The 23,871-nt window shown below is 39.4% G+C and overlaps 1 protein-coding gene across 3 annotated transcripts in view; it reads left to right on the top strand.

Annotated features, from left to right (window-relative positions):
* LOC6046220 (zinc finger MYM-type protein 4) overlaps nt 1-23,628 on the top strand; it is a 28,660-nt gene extending 5,032 nt beyond the window's left edge. For all 3 annotated transcript variants that reach the window (XM_038259078.1, XM_038259079.1, XM_038259077.1), the window contains exons 2-8: nt 267-1,443; nt 13,305-16,898; nt 16,961-17,086; nt 17,147-17,268; nt 17,338-17,473; nt 23,258-23,357; nt 23,422-23,628. In XM_038259078.1, coding sequence (XP_038115006.1) covers nt 444-1,443; nt 13,305-16,898; nt 16,961-17,086; nt 17,147-17,268; nt 17,338-17,473; nt 23,258-23,357; nt 23,422-23,596 — 5,253 coding nt within the window. In that variant the 5' untranslated portion in view covers nt 267-443 and the 3' untranslated portion in view covers nt 23,597-23,628. The remainder of the gene's footprint in view (nt 1-266; nt 1,444-13,304; nt 16,899-16,960; nt 17,087-17,146; nt 17,269-17,337; nt 17,474-23,257; nt 23,358-23,421) is intronic.
* The last annotated feature ends 243 nt before the right edge of the window (nt 23,629-23,871 follow it).

A 23,871-nucleotide genomic window follows, 5' to 3' on the forward strand; every position in this document is an offset into this window, starting at 1 on the left:
TTTTTTTCTTCTTTTTTGTTGTTTTTGCTGCCGCGGCGCCCCTCGCCGATGATGCTCACAGTTTTGGGTGGACGCGTCGCGGCGGCACTCTTCGCGGAGTTTTATTTTGTTTTCTTTTCATCGATCTCTTGCAGTTTGACGTTTATGTTGGAGGCGCGCGCGAATTATTTATGCCAAAGCCAACTGAGCATTTATTTTGATTATTTCTGTTTGAAAAATCTTGTAAGTTTAAAACGTTCTGAAAACTGAACTTTGTTTCATTTTAGGTATAATTCTGAAATAAACACATCGTGAAACCAGAGACAACAGGACATCGTACGCACCATCGTGGGAAATCAATTTAGCGAGTAAAATAAGCTTATTTTATCAACACAAACATCAATAAGTAAACAAACGAGGAAGAAAACAAAAACAAAACTAAATCATCTTTTGAACCACCTGCCATGGACGAGTTTAGCGATAATCCGCCGGTGGACGAGGGCGGAAGTAATCCGACCGAAGAAAGTGCCACTCCGGCGGAAGCACCCGTCGAGGAGGAACCTGCGTCGGCTCCCACCGACACGGACGTCCCCACGCCGGTCGAGGCCGAACCCGTCGATGAGGAACCCGTTCCGGAAGAGTCCCAGGAAGAAACCGACGCTCCCGCAGCCGCTCCGGAAGGCGAGGATGCCGTTGACGCTCCCGTCGTCGAAGAATCCCAGGAATCGTCCTCGGTTGCGGGTACGGACGAGGTAGAAGGTCAAGCCCCGGCGTCGGTTCCGACGGGTGGCGAAGAGGAATCGCAGGAAGGTGCCACCGAAGAACAGACTGCTCCGGTTGAGGAGGAAGAAGCGACGGCTGCGCCTACGACGCCCCCCGAACAGATGGAGGTGGACCAGGATTCGCCGGGTGGTGTTGATGAGGGTGGTGGCGGCGACGACGCCGACGAAAACAACGGCAAGGACGACGGAGACAGCTTCGCGCCGACGTTGCCGGTCGTTGAGGAAAAGGGCGAAAGTCAGGTCGCAGCCGATGGGGAGGAGGAAAAGGAAGAGCAGGAAGGTGGCGAGAAGGAATCAACGGAGAAGGTGCACGAAAGTGACCTGCTCGACGATATCGAGATGACCAACGTGGATGATAGCGCAGCGCAGCGAGAACTTGACGGTGAGGGAGAACCGATGGACGAGACGGACAAGTCGACGGAGCACGAGCGATCGACGACGTTGGATCCGTTCGACCAGATTAAGCATGCTGCGGAACCGGCCAAGGATGGGGAGGGTTCATCGAGGACGACGCCGGCACCGCCGGCAGATCACGATGAAACAATTGGAGAGGTTGACGATGGCGATGCGGACACGACGGTGGCCACGGCCGATGACTCGGAACAGCAGGTTAACGACTCGACGATGGATGTGACCGGTGCCGAGGGGGGAGAGCACCACGCGGACGAGAGCGTTGCGGATGGTGAGTTTGAAACTAATTACGGAGCTGGGAAGGAACGCGGTCACGAAAAGTAGCGCATTCTGTTTGTGACTAAATACAATTTAATTCCTTAATTCTGAAATTATAAAATTCTTTAGAAACGCTTAAATTTTTAAATTTGAAAATTTTTCAAAAAGAAAAAGGTTTTTGATTTAATGTGTTTCCAAATTTATTGAATTGCTAAATTTTTGGATTGCTGTTTTGCTTTAAATATGCAGGTTTCACCATTTTATTTTCTAAAACAATTTTTTAGGTCTGGAAATAATTACTTGGTTTCTAGATATTTAAAAATAATTTAAATAATTTACCTTTGTGAGTTTTGTAATATTTGCCTAATTTTTAAAAGTGTTTCCTTATTTTTTAAATCCAAAAAAAATAAAATTTCCAAAAATGATGTATTTTTTTAATTTGTAAATTTTTAAAGAATTTTTAATCTTAGTATTTTAGAAAATCTATGTTGTTGATTGCATTTTAAAATTTCGAAATTATGAATTTTCGAAAACTTAAAATGTTATACATACATATTCATAAACCTTTTTTTTTTTTGATTATTGAAATTTGAGACTTTTGAAAATCTCAAAAAAGTAAGATTAGAATTTTTAAATCTAACGTTTTGTAAATTTCTGAATTTATATTATTGAATTTCCCAGTTTCAGAATTTTTGAATTTTTATTTTTTTTTATTCCATGATTTTCTTTTTAACTTTGATTTTTTAAATATATATTTGGTTTTTGCCTTCCTCACCTCACTGAGGCAAGGCTATAAAATCACTCAAAAATTGAACTTTTTAAATAAGCCTCCCAGATAATACCTTTACGTATACATTAGGGTGGGTACGGATTTTCAAAAGTTCTCAGATCAAGTTCTGGTGTGGTTCCCCTTGTAGGGCATACCGATAGGGACTCTCAGGCCAAATTTCAGCTCATTTGGTTGAAAACTGGCTTGTCTCAAGCGAGTTCAAGTTTACATGGGATTTACTATGGGAAATTTTGAATTTTCGTTCATTCGCTCCTACAGGCCTGGGGGAAACATGTAGAAACTTCTAGGATGGCCAGAAATGAGCGAAATCGTCTGGAGAACAACTTTCCCTAAGAGACCAGGTCGATTCGTTCAACCCCCATCGAGCTCAACGGCAATACATCCGGGGTTTTCGGAACCAACGGTTTTCCCCAGAAAAGTATCAAATTTTCCTTAGCATGCTATGAATGCTTGATGAACACCGCGACGCCACATGTCAAACAGCTACCACGTGGACTAGCATCGCCTATAAAAAATACTTTTTATTACTTTTTGAACCATAGAATTATCATTCATGGTGATCCTGATGCTATTTAGCTGTATTCTAAACCTCCAACTAAGAAAAAAAATGTTATGGTGCAAATTTTACAATCACGTGGTAGCTGTTTGACATGTGGCGTCGCGGTGTTCATCAAGCATTCATAGCATGCTAAGGAAAATTTGATACTTTTCTGGGGAAAACCGTTGGTTCCGAAAACCCCGGATGTATTGCCGTTGAGCTCGATGGGGGTTGAACGAATCGACCTGGTCTCTTAGGGAAAGTTGTTCTCCAGACGATTCCGCTCATTTCTGGCCATCCTAGAAGTTTCTACATGTTTCCCCCAGGCCTGTAGGAGCGAATGAACGAAAATTCAAAATTTCCCATAGTAAATCCCATGTAAACTTGAACTCGCTTGAGACAAGCCAGTTTTCAACCAAATGAGCTGAAATTTGGCCTGAGAGTCCCTATCGGTATGCCCTACAAGGGGAACCACACCAGAACTTGATCTGAGAACTTTTGAAAATCCGTACCCACCCTAGTATACATATCGACTCAGAATCAAATTCTGAGCAAATGTCTGTGCGTGTGGATGGACGTAGAATTTTTTTTCTCACTCACTTTTCTCGGAACTGGCTCGACCGATTTTGTCCGGATCTATGTTTTTGGATTTGCCTTCAGGTTCTTTAAGTCTTTTTTAAATTTCATCCGGCTTGGTGCAGTACTTTAAAAGATATGTTCGAAAAACTGTTTTGGTTGATACTAAAAAGGGTCATTATTTACATAATTTGAAAGCTCCGGCGGATAACTGTCGGAACTTTACGCTCAGTGCACGCACACAAACACTGCAGTGCTTTCAAATGGTTCATTAAATTTATCATACCTAGATGGCAGCACTCAGATGTATAGTGTCTTTACTAAGTAAGCGTTAGCCAAAGCTTTCGTAGTGTGTGGTTGCAAGGCTTTTAGGAGGAAGGCAGCAACCACCTTCCGGTGGATTAAGTAACGTTTTTAGAGTTTGCATTATTGAATTTCTACGATTCTACATTTCGCTCTTAGTGCCGATGCATGTCTGCCTGTAAACAATATTTTCAATGTTTTTGTCTCCCCTTTTCAAAAATGGACTAAATTCGCTTTTTTTCTAAAAACATATTTTTTAAACTTTTTTTAGTTTTTAATGTTAAAAAATTAAAATTAATAGTTCAAAAATCAGTTATAATAAAATTCAACAATTCAAACAAAACATCAATAATACATGAAAAGTTAAAAATACAAAAAAAAATCAAAATAAGAATATTAAGGGGTTACATACACGTAGAAAATCAAAAATTTCATATTTCAGAAAATTTAATAAATCCTCTTAAAACATGATTTTCCATCACTCCTGAAAGTTTCATGAAGATATTCCATGATTAAACAGAGTAAGACACAATTTACGTTCACAACTTTGCCATGCGCAAAGCGAACTGTCGAACATTGTGAGTGTTTTTCTCTGAACACCGAGTTGATTTACGGGTGCCACGATATCTCGAGATGAGATGGACCAAATTGCCTGAAATTTGAGACATATCCCGTGTGCATGACGAACCCCGATTTTGAAATTTTGCTTTTTAAAAAAATACAAAAATAAAAAAAAACTTGCAATTTTTTACATGAAAAACATAAAAATATATAATTTTTTAAACAAACATTTTGAAAATCGGGCTTCGTCATGCACACAGGACCGGTTTAACGAGGCTTCACCAAAATTTTAAGCCGATTTGGTCAAATCAGTGTGGAGATATTGTGGCACCCGTTTTTTGCAACTGCTAACTTGAAATGCCTATATCTCGGCAATGATACAACCAAATATCTTCGAATTTATTTTGATAATAGTTAAAAATATATATTTTAATGCCCTTAAAACAGATTTAAATTTTTTTTTAAATGTGTGCCCAAACCAACCTCTTACATTTTTGTCATTTTACATGTTTGTAACCCCTTCATTCAATTCAATTCGGTTTTATTGGTGAATAATCAAGATACAATAAGTGCTTTTGAAATACATAAGATAGTTTTGGAGTTCATTTCAGCTGTGTGTTACATCATAATCCATTTTGGAACTATTATTGCTTGTAAATAAAGGTATCACCAAGAGTAAGAAAAATTAAGAACAAGAATATTAAAAAAATCAAAAAATTAAAATCTCAAAAATATAAAAGTTTAAAACATCAAACATTCGACATTTTAGTACCTAATGCTACAATTTAAAAGTGTTTAATGCTACAATTTAAAAAAAATTAACGAAACTTTAAATTTAAAAATTCAAAGCTTTTGGAACAATTTAAAAACAGTTCGTACTCGATTGTACGACTTCTAGGATTTTTTTTTAAAGATAATTTTGAATATAACTTTAGATAATTTTGATTATGGCTTGAGTTAAAAAAATATGATTTGAAAAATTGATAAAAATGCTAAATTTAAATTTTAAAATTTGATGTTAAATTTTTAGAACTTGTGGATTTTTGATGTTTTTATTTCTAGAACTTTTTTTCTATTTTTAACATTTAGGAATTTTCAAATTAAGATTTTTTAGAATTTAAGAAAATTTTGAGTGTATGAATTCTGGAATTTGAGATCTTAAAATTAAAGATTTGTTTGAAATTGTAATAAAAATGTAAAAATTTAGATTGGTGTTTTACAGCATAATAATTATTTTTTAGAATTACTGGTTTTACTTTTTTTTTTAGATTTTTTTAGAAATGGCGGCATTTAAGAATTTTTAAATTTAAATTTTTTTAAATACAAGAAAATTTTGTTAAAAATGTAAAATTTTACAATTTTACATAAATTTTAAATGTTTGATTTTTTGTTTTTTGATTTTTTTTTTCAAATGGCGACATCAGTAATCATAAAATTTTTAATTTTTAGAATATAAGAAAATTTTAAATTTGAGGGTTAATTTTTTTTTGTGAAATTCGACGGTAACATTTCAAAAAGCATCATGTACATTTTGACACTTTCTGGATTATTGTATATTCTGAAAGTATTCCTAATAAGCTACCTCTCCACCAAAAATGAGCAAAAGTTACATAAACAAAATCTCTGCCATCAGCAGTCCCTGTTTATATAGCCCTGTCAACCTGTCAAACAAAAGACTACATGAACCTCGTGACGAAAAAAAGCAACATGAACAAAGCGCCATGTACATTCGGCGAAGAAAAACGAATCATAACAAAGCGCCCCCCTCAATGACAGCAGGGTGATATAGACGTTGGTGATTTCAAAAGAAGTTATGTTTATTTTTCTCAAATAAAATTACGGAAATAATGTTTTATTGAATATGGATGTTCAAGTATCAATAAAAGCAACGTTTTTCATCGTTTGTTATCATTAGAACATCTTATTTTGCTTTTATATTAAAATGGGAATTGAAAATGGATGCTCAACATTCAAATGCGTTTTTCTCAAAACGCATGGTTTGTACATGATGCTTTTTGAAATGTTGGCGTCGATTTATACATTTTTTTGAGGCTGTGTTGTGTATTCACTTTATGAATGCAAGCTTTTAATAATGACGTTCAAAAAAAAAAAATCAAACCATCCACATTAACGACCCCCGGATCTTTTGTGGTCTCTATTGCAAGTTTCTGCTCGGACCTAGGAGTCCGAAGGCTTGAATGGAGAGAGCACCCAAACCTCTTTTTACTCCAAGGAACCTTCCACCCCAGTGCACAGTGGTCCAGATCGCAAAATTAAGTGGAAAATGGATTTTCCGAAAAATGGTGACGTTTTGGAGCTTTGGTGTCTTCAGAAGAGTTGTTGCAAATGGAAAGGGGCAACTTTTGGTTTGGTTCAAAATTAGGGTGGTTCACGATTAGGGTGATTTTGAAAATCTAACTTTTCAGGAATATTTTTGGGAATTTTTGTCTTCTAGAAAGTTGATGGGCTTGCCAATCCAAGCAACTTTGTCGAAGACACCAAAATTTATCTCGTAATCTACGCCTTCTATGACCAAATTTATAAAAGCATCTGAGCAAACCTTCAAAAATCAGTTTTTGAACGTGGCAATTCAGGGTTAACTTTTAGAGAAAAGTGATATTCGGAGCACTTTTAGAGCTCTACAAAACAAACATTTTCATTTTTTGACATGTCAATTTGGACTTAAGGGTCAAAAGTTACAGCCATTTTAAGGTAAAAAAGATGCAAATTTAAAACTTAAATATCTCAAAATGGCGCAAGCCAAATTTTAAGCACTAGGTTGCATTTGAAAGAAGAGATCTAGCACTACAAACGCTGAAAAAATCTCAGGGGTGTTTTTCTTTAAACTTGAGATATCTTCATTTGAAAAAGTCTAATTTTCAAGGGAAAACCATATGGGACCACCTAACGAAATTCGAAAATTGTCCAAATATATGTTTTCCATGTAATTTTGCCCGCTGAATCTGAATCTGCCCTCAGAATTGAACCAAAATGTCAACAAATCGATTTTTGGTCATATTTTGGGTTTCCATGTAAAATTATCATTTAAACCCAAAATATGACCAAAATCGATTTGTTGACATTTTTCAATTCTGAGGGCATTCAGATTTAGGGCAAAATACATGGAAAAACATATATTTGGACGAATTTCGTTATATGGTTTTCCTTGAAAATTAGACTTTCAAATGAAGATATCTCAAGTTTAAAGAAAACACCCTGAATTTTTCAGCGTTTGTAATGCTAGATCTCTTCTTTCAAATGCAACCTAGTGCTCAAAAGCTTGCGCCATTTGAGATATTTAAGTTTTAAATTTGCATCTTTACCTTAAAATGGCTGTAACTTTGACCCTTAAGTCCAAATTGACATGTCAAAAATGAAAATGTTTGTTTTGTAAGCTCTAAAAGTGCTCGAATATCTTTTCTCAAAAGTTAACCTGAATTGCCACGTTCAAAAACTGATTTTGAAGGTTTGCTCAGATGCTTTTATAAATTTGGTCATAGAAGGCGTAGATTACGAGATAAAATTTGGTGTCTTCGACAAAGTTGCTGGATTGGCAAGCCCATCAACTTTTAGAAGACAAAAATTCCCAAATATTCCTGAAAAGTTAGATTTTCAAAATCACCCTAATCGTGAACCACCCTAATTTTGAACCAAACCAAAAGTTGCCCCTTTCCATTTGCAACAACTCTTCTGAAGACACCAAAGCTCCAAAACGTCACCATTTTTTGGAAAATCCATTTTCCACTTAATTTTGCGATCTGGACCACTGTGCAGTGTTTAAACTGACTACCTTTGGATTGCGAGTCCAACCGCCGCCAGCGATTCCACCGGAGTAGGCTTGGTTTGGTGTGTTGTTTGTACTTACTTAACGGCCTAACAACCAAGGCCGGGACCGACATTTTACTTCCTCATCCGATGGAAGGTTGCAGCAGATGGGAATCGAACCCAGAATCATCCGCTTACAAAGCGGACAGCGTAACCATTCGGCAACGCACTGCTAATAATGACGTTAGGGAATTTTAAATTTTTAGAGTTTAAAAAAAATAATTAAGGAATTCTAGAATTTTAGAATTTACAATTTGATATATTTTTTTTTAATTTCTTAGTTTTAGATTTTTTAAGTATTAAGATTTTTTTGGAAATGGCGACATTGAAGTATTTTAATTTTTTTTTTTTTTGAATTTAGGACAATTCTTTATTTAAGGATTCTGGATTGGAGAATAATTCTCAAATTATTTAAATTTTAAGATTTTTTAATTTGTGCTAAAATCGTTAAATTTTAAAATAAAATTTTACAGATTGATTTTAAATTTTAAGGTTTTTTAAATGGCGACATTTAGGAATTTAAAACTTTTAAAGTTTTAGAATTTAAGAAAACTTTGAATTAACCCTCTACAACCTAAACACGCCTGTAAGCGGGCTTCGATCTGAAAAATCGCCAAAAATCAATTTTTCAACCAGTTTTGCCATCCTCACCTTAGGGACCATTCATGAACCACGTGGACAACTTAGAGGGGGTATGGCGATTGTCCACGGTCCATACAAAAAGATTTTTTTGTATGGACAATTGTCCACGAAGGGGGGTTGAGATTTCCAAAAAAGTGTCCACGTGGTTTATGGATGGTCCCTTACTGAGGAAAGGCTATAAAATCACTCGAAAAATGAACTTCTTAATTCGACCTCGTAGACCTACCTTCACGTATACCTATCGACTCAGAATCAAATTCTGAGCAAATGTCTGTGCGTGTGTATGTCTGTAAGTCCGTGCATCGAAAAAAATGCACTCGATTATCTCCGGACTGGCTGAACCGATTTGGGCCGTTCTGGTCTCATTCGATCCGTCTTAGGGTCCCACAAGACCTATATTAACTATTATGAAGTTTTGTTAAGTATTTCAAAAGTTATGCTAAAAAAACGATTCTGGCTAAAGTTTGAAAGATTGTAAAAAGGGTGGTTTTTGTGAGAAAACCCGTGTGATCATACATTTTTAGAAAGGTATTTGAAAGACCTTTCTAATGAGCTCAAAACATTGAAGATCTGATAACCCTATCAAAAGTTATCAGCACTTTAGTGTCATTTGTACACATTTTAGAGGCCGGATCTCAAATATGTTGATGACAAAGTTGTTCGGATCTATCCGGAGATCTGGCTCCCGGGATTTTGTTGATTTGAAACTCCCGGGAAAAAATGAACAGATATATTTTTTTACTGCATTAAGGCTTTAAAAACTTTAAAGTACCTTGGGCATGAGTAAGGACCTCGACGTCGTTAGCAATGTTGGCTTTAAAATAAAATTTCGTGATAATATCACTTCCCCCCAGCCAACATTTTTGCCATGCGAAGCGGGCCTCGACGCTGTGTCTAGGTTTAATTCCTAGCTAGGAGCCATCAGTGTCTTAAGAGGTGGTCCCAAGGCCGAGTAGGAGTTCATGAAGCAAATTAGTCGTCTCCCACCCCTTTTAAATTGAAAAATGAACTCTGAAACCAGCGCTTACTCACAACAGAAACAGAGGCCTCTTCTAGGCATTGTAGGATAGAATAGATTTTGAAATTTATTTAAAAAAAAAATATTATTACGTAGCATTTTGATATGTCAAAATTTCCATAGAGTCTCGGTCAATCAATAGTGCGATGATATCGGACAAAATTCGTTAATCTGTTGAACTAACGGTTTTCGGATTATGGTTGTATCGACCATTGTTGCGAATCGAGGGTCTACTGGAGCCTTGACGATCAAATGGAGCCTAACATTTCAAAAGGGCGCATGGGTTTTGTGAACAGGAGTGTGTCTCTTTCGCTCAAATGACAGTTTACATAAGGTATAATAGAGATGCACTCTTGTTTGCAAAGCTCTATGCCCTAATGAAATGAATTGCATGAAATAGTCGTCTTAATTACTAGTGTTCAACTTATGAACTGTTCATTTATGTTTATTGGTTTTTGGAAGCGGCAAGACTGGTTTAAAAACAAGATCCTTTACCTTATTTGGCGTTATAATAAAACATTCGGGGATTTGAGATTAAATTTACTTTCAAACAGTTTAGTTTAGGTTGTTGATTAAAGTTAGATAGTTTTCCGTCGATGAATAATTGGACTGAAATGATTAGTTGATTTGAACGAAGTGTAACATTTCATTGGCAGATCTGTTTCTAGTTGTAATGTACGACAGGACTATTGACGGACGTGACAGGTCGGCAGTTAGTTTTCATCTTTTTTCTCTAGTATTTTTATTTCCTTTAAATTTGGAATACATCATAGGTTTCTTTTGTATAGATCTCCGATTAGTTACATTTTCTTATTTAATTAACTAATAATTTAATTTATTCCGGGCCTTCTTACTTTGAATCACAATTTCAGATTTTCTTTATTCAGTGTTAAACTTAGATTACCGTAACTGCTCAAATCATCCAAGTTCTTACTACTCACATCAACACTAATTTTCTTTCACCTCCCCCCTCCCGATCCCCTATATCTTCCGGTGGTGTTCATTTGGTATGCAATACTAGTTCGGCCACTACCCTTTTTTCCACAAGAAACCGGACTTGGACTGACTTGAGGCCGCGTCCCCCACCTTGCTCCGTAAAACGAAAAACGAAAACGAATTAAGGCTTTAAAAACTTTAAAGTAATATAACTATTTTCATGAAACAGCCCCGTAGGTGTTGTTCTAATATTACGTCCAATGATTTTTGGGATTCTAGACCCCATACTCCATGTAGATATGTTGTAAGAAATAAAATTTAGATAAAATTTGTAGGTTTGACATTCTTACTACAGAAACAAATATTTACATAATTGTGGGAAGGCACCAACCACTATCGGTGGATTAAGTAACGTTTTTGATCTTTAAAAAGCATTGGAAAGAAGAACTCTTAAAATTTTAGAAAATTTATAGATTGGAAGTTTTACTTGTTTTATCAATGTTTTATGTTACCTTGCCAATGTTTTAAAAAATGTCATTTTTGTAGGGGTAACTTTGGCTGTGTTTTTACTAACATTTCCTTTATTTTAAGTGAAAATAAGTATGCCGTATTTTTTTGTAGTGTCCCAGACTATGCCTCTACGATTTATTAAACAATTTAAATGATAATGGTGCCATTTTATAGCAGAAAATGCGAAAAACAAGCAACCAATTGAAAAAGTTATTGTAAAAACATGCAAAAATTAGATAGGCAAATTGTAATGATAGTGGGTGATAGACCAAAAACAAACATAAACCAAACAAGAAAAATTCAAAATTAAAATACTTAAAAATGAAACAAGAAAAACATAAAACAAGAGTAGTGGAGTTTTTCGTAGAATAGGGGAGTTTGGGGTAATATGGACAGTGGGGGTAATTTGGACACCCCTTTAAAAATCACGTTTTCTTTGGATATAAAGTGAAAACAGCAATTTAAGTGATAAGGCTTAGACTAGTAATGGCCTAGAAGTATGGACAAACCAAAAAAGTTGGAATAGGTTAAGTAGTTTTGGTATAATATGTAAAAGTTTCCAAAGGCAGGTTGGCACTGCCTTAAGTTCTAATATTTGAGGGTTAGGAAATAAGGTTTTGCAGGGGTTATATGACAAAAAGTGGACAATTCTTGTTTAAGGGGTTGCTTGGACGATGCCTGAGATATGTACGTATAAAAATTGCGCATTTTATCCATTTTTATCATCAAAAATGGCAATTTATGATAGAATATGCTATGGGGGTAATTTGGACATGGCTTGTGGGGTAATTTGGACATACCTGAAAGTCTACCTGTCAGGCAACAAAAAATAACTTTCATGGTTGGATGAGTTTTTAAAGGGATTTAGCTAAATTGTTTTGTGAAAGTTCTCATTGTTCACATTCCTTTTTGATTGTTTTGACATATTAAATCCCTCTATTTAATATGTCAAAACAATCAACAAGGAATGTGAGCAATGAGAACCTTCACAAAACCCCTATTTTTTAATTTAGATAAATTTAATCCAATATTCGAATTGATGAAAATCTGATAACTGTACATTTGGCGTTCAACAAGACTCTAATGTTGATTGCTTTTAATTAATTTCTTTAATATTTTTAATTTCTCTGCTGGTTTACAATAATATTTAAATTTGAAGGGCTACAGAATGTAAAATTTAAAAAAAAAATGATATTTCTAGGCTAATAAATTCTATAAAAAGATTGATTTATATAAACAAAAAAGATACCCTAATCACTAAAAACTATACTTGTGCCTAATCCAAAATCAATGTTTAAATCATTTCAGTATTATGATTAAATTATGTATACTACACTGAACTATTTGTTATCTTCCTATTGAATTATAGTTCTATCACAAAATCATTATTTAAACCTTTGATGAAATATTGTGAGCAAAACAATACTTCAAAATATAAAGCAATTACAAAACCAGGTTGAAGGATAAAAAAACATGCTCAAAAAATCAAATGTTAAACTTATTCCTCAACATGTGTCCAAATTACCCCACAAAAGGTGTTCATATTACCCCACAAGGTATGTCCATATTACCCCACAAGGCATGTCCAAATTACCCCACAAGGCATGTCCAAATTACCCCATAGGGGTGTTCATATTACCCCCACACAAAAATGTGGGGGTAATTTGGACACCTTTTAATTTTTGCGATAAAAATGGGGTTTTCATCAAAATTTATCGAAATTAATGACATTTTTCCATCAAATATGGTCTCTATTATCCTCTGGTGTCATCCACATTCGTTTAAAATATCCATACAGCCCGTGACAGAGCAATTTCCTTAGGGTGTCCAAATTACCCCCACACTCCCCTACAAGTTTCTCAAAATGACCTCCTGAACAAGGGAAAAATAAAAATTTTCAAAAAATAAATTTGAGCAGTAGAGGGTTAAGGAATTCTAGAATTTGAGAATTTACAATTTAAGATTTCTTTTAAAAAAAATATTAGAATGTAAAATTTGTTTTTAGAAATGTCGAATACTTTTAGAAATTTTAAATTCTCAAATTTTTAAATTTTTGTTTTTTTTTTATTTAGGCATGTTGAATTTTTGAAACTGCACAACTTTTCCTTCCGAGCTCCGTACCGTACTTTAGCTTAGACATTTTTCTCTAACACACAATTTTCTTCTTATTCCTAGACGCCGTCGACGAGCTGTCCGAGGGTGAGGGCGTCGACGAGAACGTCTGCCTGCTGCCGGACGACGAACGGGAGCCATCGGAGGCGGACAAGGAGCGCGCCCGGACGGCGGCCCGGGAAGAGTCGGAGAAGAGCCAGGACGGGTCGGAGGTGGCGGAGCAGGAAGCTTCCACCGAGCAGCAGGCGAGCACCGAGAGCGGAGACAAGCCGGCGGAAAAGGACAAGGATGCCGTGGATGGGGGGGAGGAGGGCGGTGACAAGGTTGTTGAGGGGGAGAAGGAGGTTGTCGAAACGGTAGCGGAGAAGGAGGTAACGGAGGAGGAGCCTGAGGAGGCGGACGTGCGGTTGGAGGCGGCCGCGGATGAGCCGATCGAGGTGGATGCAGAGTTGGAGCAGGAGGCGGATGCGCCACCGCAGGTCAATGAAATCCGCGAGGTGCCGGAACCGATGCAGCAGACCTGTCTGAAGTGTGCCGGTGAGAAGCTGTGCGAGTACAGTTTGATTCAGGAGGACGGCGAGGAGGCCAAGTTTATCTGTACGTTTGATTGCGTGCAGTCGGTGCGCACGGAACATCCGGGCAAGTTTGTGCTGATCCAGAAGCGGGTGGCGATCGTGCAGATTTTTGACTGCGAGCAGGACTGCAGCCGGTGTGAGAAGACGAAGACGTGCAAGTATCGGTATCAGAGGACGAGTGGAGGGGAGGAGAAGGAGTATCGTTATTTGTGCGACATGAAGTGCGTGGAGCACCTGACGACGATCAACCCGGAGAAGTACGTGCTGAAGAGGAAGCGTTACTTGATTGATGAGAAGGCGGAGCCGGAGGAGAAGAAGTGCATCCAGTGTAATGACAACAAGAGTTGCAAGTACTTCTTTCTGCAGGACGAGGACGAGCTGTTTGTGTGCCACGAGGATTGTTTGAACCTGCTGATGACGGAGAATCAGGATCTGTTTAGGTTGAAGCGTCGGTCGGTGCGGGTGCGGGATCTGCCGAAGCGCGTGCCCAACGAGCCGGAACCGCCGCAGGAGGTGAGCAAGTTTGTGGCGCGCACCGAGGAGGAGGCGGAGACGGCACGGCTTGACCGCGAGGCCAGTTTTATGCGCCGTTGCTCGCAGTGTTACCAGCTGATCCAGATGAACGACAAGACGCTGCAGTGGGAAACGCTCGACTTTTGCAACGAGAAATGCCTGGGGGTGTATCAGAACTCGGTCGGTTCGAATTGTGCCATGTGCGCGAGCTCGGTCTCGGTGACCAGTTTGGGCAAGTATTGCGTCCGGTTTGGGTTTGATGTGCGGCAGTTTTGTCGATCGAGCTGTCTCGATCAGTACAAGAAGAACTTGAAGGTGTGCTCGTACTGCCAGCGGGACATTACCGTTGGTGAGCTTGGGTTTTTGGCGCCGGTCGGAGATAAGGGCCTGTTCAAGGACTTTTGCACCCAGACCTGTTTGAAAAAGTATGAGGAAGTGCTGGATCCGAGCAAGCGTCAGGTTCCGCACATTTGCGCCGTTTGTAACCACGAGAAGGTCACCAAGATCAACGTGACGCTGGACAACAGGGAACACTTTTTCTGCAGCACGCCGTGCTTCTCGGCGTTCAAGTTCGTCAACAACGTCTGCCCGGAAGAGTGCACCATGTGTAAGATGTTCTTCGAGCGCAAATCCGCCGACTGTTTTACCATCTACACGTCGGATCGTGGCCCCGAGGGAGCACCGTTCTGCTCGAAGATCTGCATGAATCTCTTCATCATCACAAACCGTAAGATCGTCTCGTGTAACTGGTGCAAGGTGAAAAAGTACAACTTTGACATGATCCAGAAGGTGGTCGGCAACATGGCCATGTGCTCGCTGAACTGCCTCACGCTGTGCGAGGTTTCCGTGAATGCACTCTCGATGAAGCAGATCCACTGCGATCACTGCAAACAGCTCAAAACGCCGCAGTACCATCTGACGATGAGCGACGCCAGCGTGCGGAACTTTTGTACCTACCAGTGCGTTATGTCTTTCCAGAGTCAGTTCAACAAGACGCCGCTCACGATCGACTCGGAAGAATCGCGCAACGCCCCGGTTCCGACCGGCCTGCCGAAGCGGGTCAAGAAAACGGGAGCCCTGCCCGCGGTCGCAATGGCCGCCGTCAACAACAGTTCCGCGGCCAGCAGCACCGCTCTCAACAAGAAGGGTCGTCCGGCGCGGACGGCTGCCGCGGTCGCCAACGCCGTCATGCAGTCCGGCGACCTCCCGGTCATCTCGTCGGTACAATCGCTGGCGGGCCAGCTCGGCAACCGGTCCACCCGGTCCAAGGGACCCGTCGCCATTGCCCCGGCACCGGCCGCCCCCTCCCCGGCAGCGTCCAAGTCGACGCGCCAATCGTCGGCCGCCGCCGGCGTCGGCATGGATCTACCCGAGCTGCGCATCTCGCTGGAACCGCTCAGCGTTCAGCTGGGCGTCCCCGCGCCGGTTCACTACGAGGCACCGGAACCGCCGCCACCGCGGGTCGAGCACAAGACGCAGATCGTCACGATTCCTCCGACACCAGTTGCTGTAGCAAACGCGGGAACAATGTGCAAACCAATCCAACAATCGAAAGCGGTCAGTTGTCGACCTGTCCAATGTAACGTCGAGTGCCAGACCGAAGACTGGCTTCAGAGGAAGATTGTGATACCCATTCCGGTTCCGATTTACGTCCCAAGCCCAATGCACATGTATTCCCTGCCAACACCGGTCCCAGTACCATTCCCGCTCCCGATCCCCGTGCCCATCTTCGTGCCGACGACGCGCAACTCCGCCAACGGCATCATGAAGGAGATCAAAAAGATCCAGGACAAGATGCCCACCGACCCGTACGAGGCCGAGCTGCTCATGATGGCCGAGATGGTCGCCGGCGAGAAGAAGAAGGACGAAAGCGATTCCGACTCGGACGACAACGGCGGCAACGACGACCAATTCACCTCTGCCGCCGCCGACGGCATCGAGAACAACACCTCGTTCAACGAAGATCTCGTCCAGATGGCACTCAAGATGGCCTCGAACGACTTCGAAGACCCGCCGGTCGACCTCGAGTCCGCCATGCAGGCCAACACGATCGCCCAGCAACAGGCGGCGGCCGCCGCCCACCACGGCTACGGCCACGACGACGGTTCCCAGCAGCAGCTGCACCACCACCAGTTGATGATGCTCGAGCAGCAACGGCAAGCGGCCGCCCTCGCAGCGACGGCCGGTGCCCAGCGGGGAGGCCGCAAACGCGCCCAAGCCTCACCCCGAGCCAACAACAACAACCGCCAGCAGCAAATCTCCCCCAACAAGCGCATCAAGCGGGAACAAATCAGCGAACCGTCGCCGGAACCCCCGCGGGAACCCGCCGAAAAGCCCGACGCCAACATGTGTCTCAAGTACACGTTCGGCGTCAACGCCTGGAAGCAGTGGGTCCTCACCAAGAACGCCGACCTCGAAAAGAGCACCATCCGGCGGAAGCCGTTCAAGTCCGAGATCCTCCAGCTGACCGCCGACGAGCTCAACTACTCGCTCTGTCTGTTCGTGAAGGAGGTCCGAAAGCCGAACGGCACCGAGTACGCGCCGGACACGATCTACTACCTCGTGTTGGGTAAGCCACCTTAAACCATTGCAACCCTGTCCGCTGCTTTCTAAACCAATCTTCTCAAACAGGCATCCAGCAGTATCTGTTCGAGAACGGCCGCATCGACAACATCTTCACCGATCCCTACTACGAGCGCTTCACGGACTGCCTGGACGAGGTCGCCAAAAAGTTCTCCGTGCTCTACAATGATTCTCGTGAGTTTGCTTCTGCCTTCCTTTTCAAGACTTGAATTACAGTTTGATTGTAACTTTCAGAATACATCGTAACCCGCGTCGAGGAGGAGCACCTGTGGGAGTGCAAACAGCTTGGGGCCCATTCGCCCCACGTCCTGCTCAGCACGCTCATGTTCTTCAACACGAAGCACTTTAATTTGACGGTGAGTTACTCTGAACAACATCCCGTTTCAAGAATTCTTGACTAATCGCAACGAATCCAACTCTGTTAGACCGTCGAGGAGCACATGGAGCTGAGCTTCTCGCACATCATGAAGCACTGGAAGCGGAACCCGAACCAGGGCGGCGCCAAAATGCCCGGCTCGCGGAACGTCCTGCTGCGGTTCTACCCGCCGCAGTCGTCACTCGGTGAGTATGCTAAACACTGCTGATTGTTGTTGCAAGCGAACGTAAACAAATTCTACAGACTCACAAAACAAAAACCATCCACATTAACGACCCCCGGATCTTTTGTGGTCTCTATTGCAAGTTTCTGCTCGAACCTAGGAGTCCGAAGGCTTGAATGGGGAGAGCACCCAAACCTCTTTCTACTCCAAGGAACCTTCCACCCCAGTGTTTGAACTGACGACCTTCGGATTGCGAGTCCAACCGCCGCCAGCGATTCCACCGGAGTAGGTTTGGTTTGGTGTGTTGTTTGTAGGACTTATGGCATGGAGACGACTCCTACACCTGGAATGACTTAACGGCCTAACAACCAAGGCCGGGACCGACATTTTACTTCCTCATCCGATGGAAGGTTGCAGCAGATGGGAATCGAACCCAGAATCATCCGCTTACAAAGCGGACAGCGTAACCATTCGGCCACGCACTGCCACTCGTATGACACAATTTTGCCCTCCAGATCAAAAAAAAAAAAAAAATAAAAATTTAATGGTTTCAAAATATCGACTAAACTGAGCAAAAAAAAATACAATCTCAATATTTTAAGTATTTTTTTCAAGGTTTTAACGCTGGTACAAATATTTTTAAAAGTTTTTTGAGAGATTCCTACTCGAAACTTGGTGTCCGAATGCTTAATTATTGAGGCAATTGCAAGCCTCTTTATACACCTAAGCTCCCCGGGATTCGAACTGACGACCTTTGGATTGTTAGTCCAACTGCCTACCAGCGACTCCCTAGGACGACTCCTACATCTGTATTGAGCTATCGACATAACCCTCTAGGTTAGACCAGGGCCAACATTTACTTCCCCGTTCAACCGTTCGTGATCAGAATCTCGTGTCGAAAAATGCCACCGGGACCGTCTGGGATCGAACCCAAGCCGACTGGGTGAGAGGCAATCACGCTTACCCCTGCACCACCGGTCTCACCGTTAAAAAAATAATTAATATGTCATAGAAATATATTGTTTCTCTCAATATTTACGTATTTGTGTCCAATTTTATTAAAATTGCAAATTTATTTTCATATGATTTCGAAACAATTTTAATCGTTTTGAATTAACACGTTTGATGTTTAATTTTATGATTTAAAGATCGTTTTATATTTCGTCATCAGGGGTGACATTAGAGTCTGGGGGTGAGATCGGGTCATACAGAAATGCTGAAATTTGTATGACCCAATCTCACCCCCCAAAACCCAATGTCACCCTGAAAACGGTTTTTATAAGTTGGAAGTTTGAAATAAGTTTCAGGAGTTTATAAGTCTAGGAAGAATATGGAATTGATAATATCTTATATTTTTCATGTTTTAATGTTATAAAGCTTTGGTGATTATAAACTAACATTGTAGAACTCAATATTTTGATTTTTTGGCGCTTTGATTGCTTTTAATTTTTCAATAGAAATATTTAGAAATAAATATATTTTTTTAAATTGTTATTTCAGATGCATTTTTTTTTTGTAATACTTTTACTAAAATTTATAGTTTAAAATTTTGTTATGTTTCATTCAATAAACTGTAACATTTCTGCTTATTTTGAGCACAAGTATAATTTTTTTATTGCTGAGCAATTCTCTGAGATTTCGGTCATTCGATTTTTTTTTTTGTATTTTTTAATCCGGCTGAAACTTTTTTGGTGCCTTCGGTATGCCCAAAGAAGCCATTTTGCATCATTAGTTTGTCCATATAATTTTCCATACAAATTTGGCAGCTGTCCATACAAAAATGATATGTGAAAATTCAAAATTCTGTATCTTTTGATGGAATTTTCTGATCGATTTGGTGTCTTCGGCAAAGTTGTAGGTATGGATATAGACTACACTAAAAAAAATGATACACGGTAAAAAATTTTGGTGATTTTTAATTTCACTTTTTGTCACTAAAACTTGATTTGCAAAAAAACACTATTTTTTATTTTTTATTTTTTGATATGTTTTAGAGGACATAAAATGCCAACTTTTCAGAAATTTCCAGAATGGGCAAAAAATCTTTGACCGAGTTATGATTTTTTAAATCAATACAGATTTTTTCAAAAAATCGAAATATTGATCGCAAAAATTTTTCAACTTCATTTTTCGATGTAAAATGGAATTTGCAATCAAAAAGTACTTTTGTGAATTTTTGATAAAACGCACCGTTTTCAAGTGATAGCCATTTTTAGGTAACTTTTTTGAAAATAGTCGCAGTTTTTCATTTTTTATAATTGGTGCCCATGTTTGCCCACCTTTGAAAAAAATATTTTTGAAATGCTGAGAAAATTCTCTATATTTTGCTTTTTCGGACTTTGTTGATACGACCCATAGTTGCTGAGATATTGCCTTGCAAAGGTTTAAAAACAAGAAAATTGATGTTTTCTAAGTCTCACCCAAACAACCCATCATTTTCTAATGTCGATATCTCAGCAACTATAGGTCCGATTTACAATGTTAAAACATGAAACATTCGTGAAATTTTCCGATCTTTTCGAAAAAAAGTCCTTTCAAAATTTAAAATCAAGACAAACATTTCAAATGGGCGTAATATTGAGTAAAAAAAAACAGACTACCTACAGACTTTTTGTCAAGATTATACAGACACCGCCTTTGCGGAAAATGGCATCCCTCTACACGGCTTTTTCGTGACGATCAGACCCGACCATTTGAGGTTATGTAAATTTAGACCATTTTTTAAACTGCTTGTAATTTTTGATAGGTAAGTCAGATCTTGAAAATTTTTAATCCACTAGAAAGGTCATTTCAGAACTTTTCTAAAAATATGTAATATGGCAGGTTTCCATGCAAAAACCACCCTTTTTGCAAATTGTGAAATGTATATGCAGCAGTTTTTTAAGCATAACTTTTGATGTACTTTACTAAATCTTATAAATTTCAATAGGGGCTTATGGGACCCCAAGACGAATCGAATGAGGCCAATACGGCAAAAATCGGCTCAGTCGGTGGCGAGATATTCCAGTGACATTGATTCGGTACACATGTCTACAGCCAAACACACAGACTTTTGCTCAGCTGGTGATTCTGAGTCGATCTGTATAAATGACGGTAGGTCTAGAAGGTCTAATTAAAAAGTTCATTTTTTGGAGTGATTTTATGGCCTTTCCTCAGTAAGGTGAGGAAGGCAAAAAATCGAATGACCGAAATCTCAGAGAACTGCTCAATTGCAAAAGAGGGGAAGGGAGAGAGTTGAGATTTCCCAAAAAAAAGTGTTCACGTTGTTTATGGATGGTTCCTCTAGATTCATTTAATTTAAAGGTTTTAAAATTCAGAGTATCGAAGTGTTGACAATTTTTTTTTGTTGAGATTTTTTTTGTATTTTAAATCAGGGTGGCCACTCAAGTCGAGAAATCGGGAAAGTCGGGAATTTGTCAAAATCCGCCAAAAATCGGGAACAAGTCGGGAATTTATGATTTTATGTCAAAAAGTCGGGAATTCTGGGCTTTTTTAACTCTTGGATAAATTTTGTAATATTTTGTACAATTTTCAAATTGAATTCACTCATTTCTGCTTTAGTAACTTACTTTAAATTTAAGGTTATTTTCCCTATTTCAATATATTTGGTTATGGAAAAGCTGTTTAAGACCTTTAAAATCTTTATGAATATTGAAGTCTTTGACACAGATTTCCATAATATTTTTTTATGAATCAAATGATCGCTTTTAATTTTTGTTCACAAAACAAGAGGTATAGTTGATGAAAAACTTATATAATTTTTGGGTAAATATTTGTAATTGTTTAACTAAATTCATTAAGTAATTTAAAATGTGTTTTTTCCAAATGTTGCCCTTGATCTTTTTTTGTGAGTATGGGTAAATTACCTACCATAGATAAAGCTTGATTTTCAGTTTGCGGAAAACTTAAATATCGAATAAAATCCAAAATTGAAAAAAAAATTTACATTTTGAAAACATAAAGAAAATATTGAAATTGCAAAAAAAAATAATCCAAGAAATTTTGAGTTCTTGCATAATTATTTGAAAAAATTGTCTCTTCAAACAGTCGCTTAAAATAAGTGGGAAAACATAAAATCATATCAAACTGAATTTTCATTGAAAAAAACAGTTAAATACTGACCACTAGAAAAATTAACATTGATTAAAAAATTCAATATCAAAAATTACATAATTAAAAAGGGACCTTGGCAAAAACATTTTCTTTTATGAATTCCTTGACATTTTTCTAAATCCTTTGAATGAATAATAACAGCAATTACGTTTTAATCATTCTTTGATTTAAAATGATGATGAAGTTGAAAAAATATCAAAAACTATACGTTTGCCAATTTAAAAAATACCATGGAAGTTATAAGTATTGTTGAACTTTCGATTATTTTTTCAAAGACTAATTGTTTGTGTTTCTACTCTGAATCATAATAATGAAATTACATTTTTGAAGTTTTCTTTATTTCTCGGATTAGTTTCCAAAAAGCCGTAAGAGCCATTGGTAAACAAAGTCTTTTTTGCATCGTTTTTCGACCTACTTACGAAAAACCAATATCAGAAATGCTCGAGATTGTTCATCTACACGTCCTTCAAGTGCCCCAAACTTTAAAAAAAATGAAATGCTGTCTCATTTTTGACAAAAACATAAATTAGTGTCAGAGGTCACGGTGGCTCTTACGGCTTTTTGAAAACTCACCCGAGATTTGTTGTTTAGTTTCTGTATTTTCAAAAAAAATGCCTATATTTGGATTTTTTTTTAAATTCATTGAGATTTTTTTTCGGGGGTTAATATTGACTTTTCTTATAGAAAGTTTTATGTTTGAAATCATTCTTTAGATAAGTAATGCCTATTATTTGAGCATTCTGGAAAAGTCTGGAAAAAGTCGGGAATTTGAAAATGGAATTTGAGTGGTCACCCTGTTATTTTGTGTTTTTATATTTTTAGACTTTTTGATAAAATCATTATTTTTACTTTGATTCATTTATCAAATCTGGAATTTTAACGAATCAGGAGAAAAAAAAAAATGTCAGCCACCATTCTACCGTGATTTTTTCCCCATACCATTTTTTTTTTGCTTTAATGGACCGTGGTTTTTCACAAGAGAAATTTTTAAATAGATAACCAATCTAAAAATAGCCTGGGCGACTTGTAGAATTCATCCAATAAGGGAGCGTTCTTTTATTACGTAACGCGAAAAATCGGACTTTTAGACCCCCCCCCCTCTAACAAAATTTCTATACAAATTTTAAAAATTTTGTATGGAGCGTAACACGGCCTCCGACCCCCCCCCCCTACTGCGTTACGTAATAAAAGAACGCTCCCTAAGAGATAAGGTCGTTACAATTTGCTGAGGGCGGCTTTTTATTTTTTTATCCATCTTCCACTTCCAAGCAAAACTATCTTGTGGATACCATGGAGATTTTCCCGTATCCTCTTAATAAAGTAGAGCATCAACAATTCTTCCTGGTGTGCGGTGGAGATGGAATCGGCCGGTCAAGGACCGGCTTTCCTGGTGTTGAACAGTTGGTTCAATTCCTAAGCAACTTTGGCTTAGATAATCATCACAAAACATGACGAAATCCAGGATGCGATCCGCTAAAATCCCCGTTATAAATTCCCGTATAGTCATAACTGTATAGTAATATTTTTGTTTTTTTTTTCTGGTTTCTTAGTTTTATTATTTTCTTGATAAATCATTAACTAAAATACTACGATTGAGATCCAACGATCGCTTGCAATAATAAGTAATGGATAAAAAATCGTTTGGGAGTAATTTTTACATGGCTTTTTATTTTTATTTTCCTACTCCAAATAGCCGCCAACTCCCGCAAGAAGAAGGTCTACGAGCAGCAGGAGAACGAGGAGAACCCGCTGCGGTGTCCGGTCAAGCTGTACGAGTTCTACCTGTCGAAATGGTGAGTTGTGAACCCTTTAGTAGAATTGCAAAAGTAGAACTAACTTTTGTTTCCTTCCGCCCAGCCCCGAAAGCGTGAAAACGCGCAACGACGTGTTCTACCTGCAGCCGGAGCGGTCCTGCGTGCCCGACTCCCCCGTCTGGTACTCGACGCAGGCCCTCAGCAAGGACGCCCTCAGCAAGATGTTGCACCGCGTTAAGATGGTGAAGGAAATCAACATCGCGCTGCTCACCAGCTAATGAAACGAGCAGCAGCAGCAGTACGACGAGGATAACAACACCTCCAACTCCAACGCAATGACCACCGCGAGCAGCAGCACCGGCGATGTCAGCAATCACAACACCTTTTCCACCAACCACAACTCCGTCGCGGTGGCCATGAACCACGTGGCCAACGCGGCCTTTCGCAGCCTGCAGACCACGCTGCAGCAGATTCAGCAAAATCCACAAATCAACAACTCGGGCGGGCAGTCTGCGACGCACGTTGGATCCAATCCGACGGCTAATAACGTAGC

Source organism: Culex quinquefasciatus, chromosome 3, assembly GCF_015732765.1.
Source record: "Culex quinquefasciatus strain JHB chromosome 3, VPISU_Cqui_1.0_pri_paternal, whole genome shotgun sequence".
Taxonomy (NCBI): Eukaryota; Metazoa; Arthropoda; class Insecta; order Diptera; family Culicidae; genus Culex; species Culex quinquefasciatus.